The sequence below is a fragment of the Mesoplodon mirus genome (assembly GCF_964341445.2).
Source record: "Mesoplodon mirus genome assembly, chromosome: 17".
NCBI lineage: Eukaryota > Metazoa > Chordata > Mammalia > Artiodactyla > Ziphiidae > Mesoplodon > Mesoplodon mirus.
Genome location: NC_138993.1, coordinates 2,971,745 through 2,984,389, shown reverse-complemented (window position 1 = coordinate 2,984,389; position 12,645 = coordinate 2,971,745). Strand labels below are relative to the sequence as shown.

At 48.7% G+C, this 12,645-nt stretch overlaps 1 protein-coding gene across 2 annotated transcripts in view; it reads left to right on the top strand.

Annotated features, from left to right (window-relative positions):
- The window catches only part of MIPEP (mitochondrial intermediate peptidase), a 144,137-nt gene that overhangs the window by 48,013 nt on the left and 83,479 nt on the right, over positions 1-12,645 (top strand). For both annotated transcript variants that reach the window (XM_082601944.1, XM_082601943.1), the window contains exons 11-14: positions 1,102-1,255; positions 2,761-2,838; positions 4,603-4,807; positions 5,980-6,089. In XM_082601944.1, the coding sequence (XP_082458070.1) occupies positions 1,102-1,255; positions 2,761-2,838; positions 4,603-4,807; positions 5,980-6,089 (547 nt within the window). The remainder of the gene's footprint in view (positions 1-1,101; positions 1,256-2,760; positions 2,839-4,602; positions 4,808-5,979; positions 6,090-12,645) is intronic.

Genomic DNA, 12,645 nt, shown 5'->3' with positions numbered 1-12,645 from the left:
GGGCTCGCGGTCCCCGGACCCCCGCGCGGTGTCGGCGTCTCTGCCCCTCTTTCCCGTCTCCCTGCGTCCTGAGCCCTCGTGTAGCCCCCGGTCACTGCAGTGGCTCTGCTGCCACGTGCCTTCGTGCTTCGGTTGCACCGTGGCCTCTCCTGGGCTCCCCTCCCACCTCCACTGCACAAGGAGGCCCTGGCCCTCGCCGCCCCACTGTGCGTGCCCTGCCCTCTCTCCCTCAACACCGGCCCCTGAGCCTGCTGGGTGCCCGCTGCTCTGGGCCCTTCCATCTCTGCCCACTTCCACCCCCGGCGTCCAGCGGGCCAGTCGACGGCAGCGTGAGTGAACGAATCAGTGAGCGAGGGCGCTGGACCACTGAGGCTCTTACTCCACTGAGGCTGCTTTTATGAAACAGGGATCAGAAGCTAAGTTGTAAATTGGTGGATTCTGTACCGAAGTCTCACTTGCGGTGCAGTTTATACTCACTCACTAAGTCCGGTCCCCCAGTTAGTAAGGAGCGTAAGTTTGTACATATTTGGTTAATCCCAGGAAGTAGAAATAGATTCAGTACTTACTGTCTTTCTAGAGCTCTTCTTTCTGGCTATGGTTATAAGGTTTGGCCTGACGTAATGATTCAGAAACATTCACATCACGCGTTCTGGGTGTATTTTGGTTTATGTTGGAATAAAAAACATAAAAAAGTTGTTTTGGGGTGAAGAATGATTAATATTACGAGAATATTATCCTTCATTTAAGATATATAACAAAAAGATAAATTAAGATCTGATTGTTTGTATGACAGAGCTTCGGAGCTTTTTCCACTAACAAATATTTTACCGGACGTGACATGTGACCTTGTTTTAGAATATAACACATTTCATAGAGCGAGTTTTACCACTACAGTTCCAACTGGTATTACTCTAACTACAGTTATAATCAGACTGCTGCTCTTCTGAAGAAGACTGCGTCTGAACGTCCCTCAGAAGATAGAAACCTACCATGGGTTTTCAGTCCTTTCTTGGCTCGTAAATTGTCAACGAGAAGTTACGTGGATTTACCTCAAGAAACTGAAGCAAACGGAACCGTGATTGAGCTTCTCTTCCTCTGTAGGTACGACAGCGAGCCCAGTTTGTACTGCCCGTTTTTCTCCCTGGGCGCCTGCATGGAAGGCCTGAATATCCTGTTTACCAGGCTGTTAGGGGTTTCGCTGTACGTGGAGCAGCCCGCAGAGGGAGAGGTGTGGTGTGAGGACGTTCGGAAACTGGTAAGCGGCCCGGTGGGAGTGAAGGAGCCGCGTTCCTTGTCTCCCGGGTTTGGTACTGAGTTCGCAGCAGTTTCATCTCAAGTTAGCTTTGCCCCGATGGCGCGTATCTTTGCTTGATGCAAGATCCAAATCGCCACGTCTGATTTAGGGTGCTATAAAAGAAACTCTTTTCTCTAAACATCGGTTGTTGCCTGAAATTAATGTAAACATTTAACAGCAGAGTTATTTCTCTGAAAAAAACATTTGTTTTTAAGGAAGTTGGTAGAAGGTTGAGTCTTTTATGTTGACAAACCCTGGTTAAACGAACGTGTGTCCTTGCCCTTCACGTCCCCGCCGTGCCAGGTGTCGCCTCTGTTAAGTCCAGCTCCCTCAGGCACCCGCCACCCCTTCCCGCCCGCCCGCGGGGCTCACGTTCGCGCCAGATGCTAGCCTGCGGCCTGTGTTCCTGGTGAGACTCCTTGGACAGTCACTCCGAGCCTGGGATCCACCCTCTGTCAGGGCCGCTTCGTGTGAGCTGCGACTGTCGTTGTTTTTTCCTGCTAAGATTTTGAGGCTTTATGGGCCCTAAGGTGGTGGTGTTCTCCTGTTTTACTCTTTGCTCGCGTGCTTAGCGCACGGTTCATGAGAAACGCGAACTGTCTTGTGGCCTCTTGGCTGCGCTTCGTGATCGTAGAGCAGGTGGCGGTGGAGTCGGGAGATCAGCGGGGAGCATGGCTGTCACTGCGCTTCACAAAATGACAGCGGTGGGTGATGTGCAGACACAGCGTGAAGAGAGTGAAAGGGCACAATGTGGGCGATGAAGAGCTTCCCCAGCTCAGGAGGAGCCCCTTGCGGCCTTGTTCATGGCCCAGACGCCTTGAGCAGTCCCCGACACTTGGTAGACGCTTGCTGGAGTAATGAACCTACGCTTGCAGGAAGCCCTAAAGCATAAGGTTGCCGTTCTTTATGGCAGAGGCCCCAGGTTGTGCAAAGATGGAGACCAGCTCTCCTGTGAGCTTGGCCTCTTGGAAGCCTGATTCGGGAGAAGGATGTCAGTGGCGGTATTACTTACTGCTCTTCAGCTGAAGGCAGACACTGCGTATTGTTCCTATATCCCAGGGTTATAGTTGGTGTGCTCGCGTATCCTTACGTCCTAAGATGGGAGGAGCTATAATTTTGTTGCTAAAATGGTCCAGCCAGCACCCCTTCCCACCTCTTGCGGGTGGTGTGGGCCCAGTGGCAGAGCCGCGTTGCTGGGGACTGCCAGTCAGGATGCAGGGCTTGTGGAGGAGGGTGTCCTCTTCTGACAGAATTCCCAAATCATAGTTGTCCTGGAGATGCAGGAGAAGAGGTTGAGGGCAAAGGGGAAGCCACCTCGAGGTCACATGGGACGTAGGAAGTAATGAAACGTCTGTATTTGTGGCTCTGGGTGTTTTGTGAACAGGTTCTTGTGCTAGGAATGTGTTTCTTCTTTTAGAGTTTCTAAAGACCTCATTCCCCACTAAATTCATTTTTTTCCCCCCTAGGCCGTGGTTCATGAATCTGAAGGACTGTTGGGGTACATTTACTGTGATTTTTTTCAGCGAGCAGACAAACCTCACCAGGTGATGCTTTGTTTACAAAATGGTCTCTCTAAAGTAATCAGCAGTTAATTTGTATTGATGTGAACTTTATACCTCACTTTTGTAGTTCCTAATATTTAAAAGGCATCACTGAGGACTTCCCTGGTGGTCCAGTGGTTAAGACTTTGCCTTCCAATGCAGGGGGTGCGGGTTCGATCCCTGTTTGGGGAGCTAAGATCCCACATGCCTTGTGGCCAAAAAACCAAAACATAAAACAGAAGCAGTATTGTTAACAAATTCCGTAAAGACTTTAAAAATGGTCCACATCAAAAAAATCTTTAAAAAAAAAAAAGGCATTACTGATGATGGCTAAATATATAAATTTGCAATTAGGGTAGAATTTAAAGCTAATAAAACTTATGAAGGTAATTACATAAATCTGTATCTGTCTTTTTTATCTGGGTCATAATGTCAGTAATAATGGTAGCTGACATTTGACCGGCCCTTCTGTGTGCCCGCCAGTGCTCTGAGTCCGTTTTCACGTCACATCTTTGAAAGTTCACGTCAGCCTTTTGGACTGGACACTGACATTATGGGGAAGCTGAGGTCAGAGAGGTGAGGTCACTACTCGCCCAGAGTCCCACAGTTAGAAGCTCTAGGATTTGAACCCAGACTTTCTGACTAGAGCCCCAGCTCTCAGCCACTTTCCATACTTGACATGGACCTAGTTTCAAATGGCACAAGATGTGTCCCTGGGGAGCCCCTATCAACCACCAGTTCACTCTTTATGCGGAAAAGTGAGGTTCAGTTCCTCGAGCTGCAAACCAGGTTTCCTGGTCGATCAGCTTCAAGCAGTTTTGGGCAGCTTGATTGGAATTGTCAAGAATTCGGGTTATTAAGTTACAACAGAAATAATGGTACCTTATATTTAAATAGTGATTTCACAGTTTCCAAAGCAGTTTTAGCAGACGTGAGCTTATGAATCTGGGCAGCTGCTCTGGCGTTTGACAGGGGGAGGTGAGTCTGGTGCAGGTGAACCGGTTTCCCAGGTGATTCGGCTGCTAGATCTGGACGGCGGGACCAGAGTCTGGGTCGTTGACCTCTGCGTCCTCTGTTCGTTCTCTCTGCTTGAAAGGCTGGAGAATCCTGGTTAGTGCTCTGAGCCCCAGCTCCTGGCTGCCAGCCTGGGTGGTTCAGGTTTGAGAGGCCGCAGCCCTAGCTGTGTGCCCTTGGACACGTGACTTAGTATTTCCAAGACTCAGTTTGTTTTCTCATCTGAAAAATGAAATACTTGCCTCATAGACTCATTGTGAAGAGTAAGTGATGAAGTGTATGCGAACCGAGAAAGATACTCCAGGTCCCTTGCTTTGTGACGGTTGAGAGCTCGTCACCTCCAAGTGATGGAGACGGTGGTGTGCAAAGTGTCTCCTGGTTCATCACCTGACACAGGAGGGGCTCCGTTAACGTCAGTGCCCCCCGCGGTCCACGGCTGTCCCTTCCTACCTGCCGTGAGCACCTTGAGGGCGTAGGGCTAAGCTCAGTGGTGACTCTGTCCCCGGTATCTGGTATAGCATCACCCAGCACATGGAGTGAAGGAATGAGTTCATCAGCACAAGCTCAGTGTATTATTGGTGTTTTAAAAAAAATTAATATGTTAGCAAAATAAAAAGTATTGGGTTAAAAGTGTCTGTAACTAAATAAATAGAAGAATGGAATTAAGGTAAAATTTGTACTCACACATTTTGATACAACTTTATGTTGCCCTTCAGTTGACCTCAGCCTCTCTTCACTTGTGTTTTCTTAAAGGACTGCCATTTCACCATCCGTGGGGGCCGATTAAAGGAAGACGGGGGCTATCAGCTCCCACTGGTCGTTCTGATGCTGAGTCTTCCCCATTCCTCAAAGAATTCGCCAACGTTATTAACTCCTGGGATGATGGAAAATCTTTTCCATGAAATGGGACACGCCATGCATTCAATGCTGGGACGGACTCGTTATCAGCATGTCACTGGTGAGCCAAGAAGAGGGGACTTGAAACATGTACATTTCATTTTAAATTGGAAAAAGCTTTTCATTTAGAAAATCTGTGGTCATTTATCACAGATGGCGTCATCTTGTCCTTCCACCTGTGATGCTACCCGATCTTCGTTACATTTTTTTCCATCCTTGATAACAGTTCTCACCAAGGAATGTCTCAGTTGCCTGTCTTTTCAGTTTGTACCATTTTACATTTTGTCCTATATCATGTGGAATTTCAGTCTGTGGCTGTCTGTATGAATAAGCGTATCTCCTTAGCCAGGAGCACAGACTTAGCAAGTGAATAAGTGAATGAACCGTTGCCTCTTTTTATCCAAAACCAGTTAGAAAACCTCAAGGCATGTTGAAAAGGTTTGACCAGGTGCTTTGTATTTCTCCTCGCTTTCCCCTGCGTAAAGCTGTGGTGCCCCTGCTGGCGGGTTGCTGTGTCCGGTGACGCCCCAGGCTTCCCTCCTGCTTATCCTCTCTGAGTCTTAAGCTTGCGATCAGACAGGGTCAGTCAGCCTTAGGCCACCTGGGCAAGTGTTGGTCTTCAGTATTTAGTAAATAACTTTACACACAGTCTTTTGGGGGAGGAGGAGGTATTTGAAAAGACTGCGGTAGACGGGCCGGACAGAATCATAAAGTGTCACTGAGACATGCTTACAGGATTTGTTCTTTAAATAATTTTGAGTTTGAAATGTTGCTTTTCTGTATTGAGGATTGACCTTGTTACCAGAAGCAATCAATAGATAAAGTACTTTTAAAAGAAATGAAGGATATGGGCACTTGGTGATGGAATTCATGAATTAAATTCAATTGCTGTGTTAGTTAAGTAAGAATGTTGTAATTTGTGTTTCAGGTATAGCCCAGCATAGCTGAAGACAGTTTTGTTTGTAGAGGGTGTGAGCCGTTGCTTTACAAGGTGTTCTATCCAGCTGTGCAAATATTTTGTTTTACTTCTGATACGTGGGAAAATAAGAGATTATTACAAACTTTTCTGTAAATATGTGCAATAATTTTGTAGAAGTAAAATATTGACTTAATGAATTAAAGATTATCATAGTTCATCAGAAGTACAAATAAAACATTTTAAAAGAGTGTTTGTAGTAGGATGAACGTGTTGATGTGATTCATGCCCACTTTTTTCTTTCTCCCCCATTTTAGGGACCAGGTGCCCCACTGACTTTGCCGAGGTCCCTTCTATTCTGATGGAGTACTTTGCAAATGATTACCGAGTGGTTCACCAGTTTGCCCGACATTACCAGACGGGGCAGGTAGGGAGCGTTGACTTTCTGTCCCGTCCTCTGGGGCGCGGGGGTGGCTTTTGTGACCCACGGGGTAGCGGGAACTCTGACTGCTTTTTCAGGACCTTCTCCGAACCAGAATCCTTCTACCGTTTCCTGATTCCCTTTCTTCAGCTGTAGCTACAGTCATGTGTGGGCAACAAGTAGCTGCCCTTTATTATATGCCCAGTAACGTCCCGTCTAGTCCTCAGAGCCGCCCCCTGAGGAGGGCGCTGTGGGGGAAACAAGCCTCAAAGCCTGTCTCACCTCAAAAAAGCCTTTGCTCTTCCCTCTACCCTTTATGCTTCTGAATATTCTCTCGGTCTGAATGTGTGTGTTGTTTGGTAAACTGTGATGCCATATTTCCCCGATGTGTTTAGGTAGCATCTACGTGATGCCAAGTCTGAAAATTCCTTAATTTTGAGGTTTAGGTTTAAATAGTGCCTTGTAATGTTAAAAGTTTTTAAGTTCTGTAAAGTAGGATTAAGCGAGCGATACTTTAGCTCTAATCTAACTGTCAACATTGTATGTTTACTGTCTGCGTGTCCCACGGAAAATGTATCCTCTCAGAACTTTGCTGATACACTGTTACATTAGGTAGTGTTCTTCCGCCTTAAACTGTACCTCCCTGAGCGCCTGTGTACAGTTATAGTCATCTTTGAATCTTCAGCATTTAGAATTGTGCCTAACACCAAAAAAGCGCTAAAAGAAATTAAAGGAAATTAAAGGAAGGACTGAATGGACTCAGAAAAAGAAGGGCCCAAACCCGCCTTTATTTGTGACTCTCTTTCCGGTTGTATCTCTGGATGCGTAATGTGAATTGGCGGTTTCTGTTTTTGGACTTGACTTTCGCCATTACTGTCAACTGTAGAGTAATGGATGAGCTCCTGGAGAACTAATCTGAGTTAGTCTCCATCATTATGTTTCTGTGGCTAAGAGGACAGAATTGAAATATCTGTGATCCAGTCAGCTACCTGCCGTCAACGTGCAGAGCTGCTCTGGGGATTATGTCAACGTAGCCAACGACATGGAAGCATGAAGCCCATCAAGCAGTGGCCTAGTCCTCCCGGCTCCATGCTTCGGGTTCCGGGAAGGAGGAGGATGGCCTGACGCGGCGGCTGCTCCCGTAACCGCCTCGTGCCCATCCTCGGGGGCACGGACGTGCTCGGGCACAGGGCGCAGGCTTGCGGGGAGCCGGCCCTCTGCTGGGGCCTCGGGACGGGCTTCACCAGGAGCTCCTGGAGGAACCGGGTCGTGAAAAAGTACGTCGGTGGCAACTCGCCGGTGCGCTCGCAGCCGCCCTCGTCCGTCCCGTTGCAGGACGTTTACTGAGGCCGTAGGCGAGTCCTTCCGTCAGGACATGGGCTCCGTTCTCAGCACCTGAGAAGCAGCCGGGAGTAAGTGCGACGGCATCCCTGCACTCGTGGCCTGGCGTCTCGGGGCGCAGAGCAGGGCTGAGGGCAAGGCGACTCCAGCCGAGGGACAGTCCCCGGGGCTCAGAGATCCCGAGACAGGCAGGACGGCGCGTGTGGCAGGGTCACCGAGGGTGGGTAGGGGGACGGACAGGGACGAACGCGGGAATGTCCTCGCGCTCAGAACCTGCACCGCGTCTGTCTCTGCACCCGCCTTGCCCCCACCCTGGGAGTCCCGGCCCTCAGCTCGCCCGCCTGGTGACGAGGGGGGTTCTCCTGTGTCCCGGGCTTCCCCTCGGGGCCGAGTCCCTCCTGTGACTCTGCCCCGGCCCCCCTTCTCATTAGCCTCCAGCTGGCAGCCTCCCTGGAGTCCACCTTTGGACCCGAGGGCTCGTCCATCCTTTGCTGCGGTCAGCGGTGACGAGGGCCAGAGCCAAGGTGCCGGCAGCGGGACCGGGAGAGGAGCGGCCATTGGAGGCTTGGCGGGGAGGGTCCGAGAGCAGGGAGTCCGGGAGGAGGGCACGTCTGAGGAAGGAGGGCGGGTCTCGCCTTGGATGTCCGCTGCACACACGGCCGCTCGCGGCGCCGGCCTGAAACCCAGAGCCAAGTGGACACGCGGGCGTGTGGGGCCGGGTGGTGGGGAGGTGGTGGGCGGCGTGTGGGGAGGTTAGAGGCGGCCGTGGGAGGAGCTGCCTGGGGGCTCCGGTTCCCGAGGACGCGCGGAGCCGCCTGCGGAACGGTGGCAAGACCCTGTCAGCATCGGACCCAAGTGCTGGGCTGAAATGCACCACGATACTGAGGTCAGTTTAAAAATATTGTTGTCTGTTTCCAGAGCAATGAGAAAAGCCAGCAAGGGCTAGAACCACTGCTTGGAGGGTGGTGTAATGGCCCCAAAAAGAGACAGTTCCTGTTTTACTACTGAATTCTTCAGTCAGAAGAACCATTTTTGAACAAGATCATTTCAGGAAAAGAATATTAAGTCCAAAACTCCAGACGAGATGAGATGGGCAGCGAGCAGCAAGCTGCTGTGGATTAGTTCCCATTTCGGACTCAGAAGGCGCGTGCAGTGGGCTGAAGGGATCGCAGCCACGGCCTCCACAGCAGGAACCAGTGTTGGGACCCGTGGAGTCTGGAGAGGGCGCCAGAGGCACGGGGCACCTCAAGCCTCGCAGAGGACTGACTCGCCTCTTCTTGTCGCTGATTAAACACCAACTGGCTGGATGCTTTCACTTTAGGGGCAGTTCTAGCCTAAGGGCAGGAGCTAATTCCCTCAAATCTAACTCTCTGTAAAGAAACAACGTTGGAAGAGGAACAGCAGAAGAGGAACAGCAGGGTGCGTCTTTCTGCTTCATTTCCTGTCCTGCTGCACATCGGGGAAGGAATTTTTTCCCATCACGTGGTCTGTTCCAGAGAGCTGTCCTTCTCGGGAGAATGTGTTGGTGACTTATTAACACCGAGAAGTATTGTTTCTGAACCTGAGCATCCCGGAGCCAGTGGATGCCTTGTGGTCACAGAATTAGCAGTATGCCTCTCGGGTCTGCAGGTGCCACACAGCTGTCAGGAAGCAAATACCAGAGGTGCTCATTCGAGGTTCAAACCATCGTGACAAGCCACAGCATCAAAGCTGAAGCAGGATTAGTTGTAAATCAATCTTAAAATCAGTACCACAAGTATAGCAGGAAAACAGACTTGGTAGCAGCTCCCGTGGAAACATCCAGGGTTTAGACGTGATGAACTTGATGTGAATCAGCGGTGTCGGGGAGTTCCTCCCAGGCCTCCAGCGGTGTCGAGGAGTTCCCCCCAGGCCTCAGTCGACCTTAGGCTGCGTCGCAGGACCTGTGGCATCTGAGGAACGGGGCTGTTGTCTGTCTTCTCCACGCTCGTTGGTTCTGGCCTTCAGCCTGACCCTTCCAGTTGCGTCCAGCGGCTCCACACTTCTGGGAGCACAGGCTTTGTCCTCCCTTGAACGTTTTCATACGCGGCTCCTTTTTTAGTCGTGGTAAAACACGTATTACGTACAACGTGCCAGCTTAGCCGTGTTTCAGTGACTGTTCGGGGGTGTTAAGTGCACTGTCGTCGCTCGCTTCCCTCACCACCGCCGTCCCCAGACGCTGTTCGTCCTGCACGCCTGGCCAGGCTCTGTCCCCGTTACACACGAGCGCCTCAGTTCCCCTCCCCCAGCCCGTTAGCCAGCACTCCACTCTGTTTCCGTGAATTTCACTCTTCTAGGGACCTCATATAAGTGGAATTATACAGTATTTGTCCTTTTGTGGCTGGTTTATTTCATTTAGCATAATGTTTTTAAGGTTCATCCAGGTGTAGCCTGTGTCAGAATTTCTTTCCTTTCTAAGGCCGAGTGATTTTCTTTGTGTGGATGGACCACATTTTGTTCAACCATTCATCCGCTGATGGACACTTGGGTTGCTTCCACCTTTCAGCTACCGTTGTTACCAAACTCGGGTTTGGCTGCTCACCGCTCGAAAAGCCAATACTTAAGAGACAGGTGCTGGTGGGAGCAGAAAGGCCGGCGACCTGGGGAGAAGGCGGACTCGTGTCCCAGAAGCAGTTCTGAAGATTCTGCTCAACCATGAAGGTTTTTCAAGGGAAAAGGGAAGTGACCTCAGTGAATCGTCGAGGCCAGAGTTGTCGCTGTCCCTGCTGCGCGCAGCCTTGTCCGCTCCTCGTGGTCTCTCCTTAGGTGCTGTCTTGTTCACACAGTCTGCTTGCAAGACTCCTGAACGGGGGGCTACAGACTGTTATGAGAAACAGTGTTGATCCCGTTCTCTTGAGGCCAGTTCTTAGTGTTGTGCTAGCCAGCTATTCAGTACTGCTCAAGATGGAGCGGCTTGCGTCACGGCTACAGTCTGGTCATCACGCAGCATAAACTCCTGTGCGGTTGAAAGGGCGTGATGAGTGACAAAGATGCCTCTCTCGCTCCTCCCCTCAGGCAGTTCCAGGGGATTAGAAGCCCTGTGCCGGGAACCAGGGATGAAGACCCCATGTATATTTCCTCCTGGATCCCAGGAGCACACGCCCTGTCTCCCTTCGCAGGGTCTGCCTCGTCCGTCCCCCTTGTCCTCGGTCCTCAGTTTCCAACCCCGTCTCCTCCTGCCTTGTCCCCCCTCCTCGCCAGCACGCCTCTGCCCTCGGCGCACCGCATGGAGCAGGGCTGCCAAGCCCGGGGCGTTTCAGGCTACGGGGACTCTTGTTCCTTGTGGGATGACAGTGACATCAGTGATCTAGAAAGCACCCTGAGAAGAGGCTGCCACATCATGTAAAGTTGGGAACCCCTTCCTCTTAGGAATGTTGTAAGAATATGGTTTTAGACCAGAAAAAGAAGCTGCAGTCTGTCCTAATATTTGAAGGATACCATGTAGAGGAAGAAAATATATCTGCTGTGTCATTCCAGAAAACAGTATTACTGGGAACAGTGGATGGGAATCAAATAAAGCTGATTTCAGCTCAGTAGATTCTTCTCAAAAACGATTGGAAAGGAGATGCCTCTGAAAGTAGTATGTTTTTATTTAATGCTTAATGTTGCAAAATCATATTGTAGAATGCACATCTAGGAAAACAGCACCCAACTTAAAAAGTCAAGTGTTACCACATGCTTCTCTCTGGAGGAAGGACAGTCTTGAATTCCTGTTAGTTTTTTGATTAAAAATAGTTTTTACACATAAGTTATTTATTCCTCAGCAACATAGTGTTTAGTTTTGTATTTGAGTTTAAAAAAATATGGTATTATACGGTTTCTAACCTCCTGTGATTCTTTTTATAATCCTGGTATTGCCTAAGATTCATCAGTGTTGCACGCAGGTGCAGTGTATTTACTTTCAGTTCAGCATAATCTTCTGTAATGTATGTACCCATTCTTCTGTCATTGAAATGGGTTCCTCCAGGTTTACTAGTTCATCTGTATCTGCTGTGGACATTTTTTTTTACTTTTCTCCTCATATTCATGTGCATGATTGGAATTGCTGGGTTTGTAAGGTGGGTGCGTCTTCAAGTTTATGAGGTAATGCCATGTTTTTTTTTTTTAATTGAGATATGTTTGACATATTGTAGTAGTTTCAGGTATATAACTTAATTTGGTATGTGTACATATTGTGAAATGATCACAATAATTTTAGGTAACATCCATCACCTCAGATAGTTACGATTTTTTTCTTGTGAAGAGAACTTTTAAGATCTACTCTTCTAGCAGCTTCCAGACACACAACATAGTATTATTAACTGTAGCCGCCATGCTGTACGTGACATCCCCAGACTTTTCCACCTTATAACTGGACGTTGGTGCATTTTACCCGCCACCTCTGGCAACCACCAGTCTGTTCAGTTTTTTTGTTTTTTTCCTTAAGATTCCACACATAAATGAGATCACGCAGAGTTTGTCTTTTTAAAAACCTTTGTTTCCCTAGAAGTCATAAAGAGATTCTTCTGTTTTTTCCTGAAAGTTTTAGTGTCTTTCCCTTCTCTTTAGGTCTTCAATCAAGTTGGAACTCCTCTTTGTGTTTGGTGTGAAGTGGAAATGCAGTTTCCCTTCTTCCTGGTGGATGACCAGTTGTCTGAGCACCGTGTACTCTTTGTCCAGTGACCTGGGGGGATGGGTGCCCAGTGCCCACCTGTGTGCACTCATCTGCTCTGGGGTCCCCCTCATTCTGTTGTTCTGTCTGACCTGATACCAGTGCCGTGCTGTCTGCATCACTACAGCTTTGTAATAAGTCTTGACGTCTGATAGGGCACATCTTTTTTATTTGTTTTTCAGAAATTTCTTGTCAACTCTTGGGCCTTTTTTTTTTTTTCCTACACATTTTAGAGTCACCTTACCCATTTTCTTGAAAAAAAACTATGGTAAGAGTTTGGTTGGGGTTACATTAAATCTGTAGGTCAGTTTAGGGAGAACTGATATTTGAATATTGAGTCTTCAGGCCACGATTGTGACGCACCTCTCCCTTCCTTAGGTCTTTTAAGAAGCGTTTTAAAGTGTTTTCAAACTTCCTTCCAGAGAGTCTTGCTTAACTTTTATTAGATTTAGTCCTGGATGCCCTACCTTTTTGATAGCTTTATAAATGTATATTTTAAAAAATTATGTTTCTACTTGTTTGTTGCTGGTGTTTAAATGTGCAATTTATCCT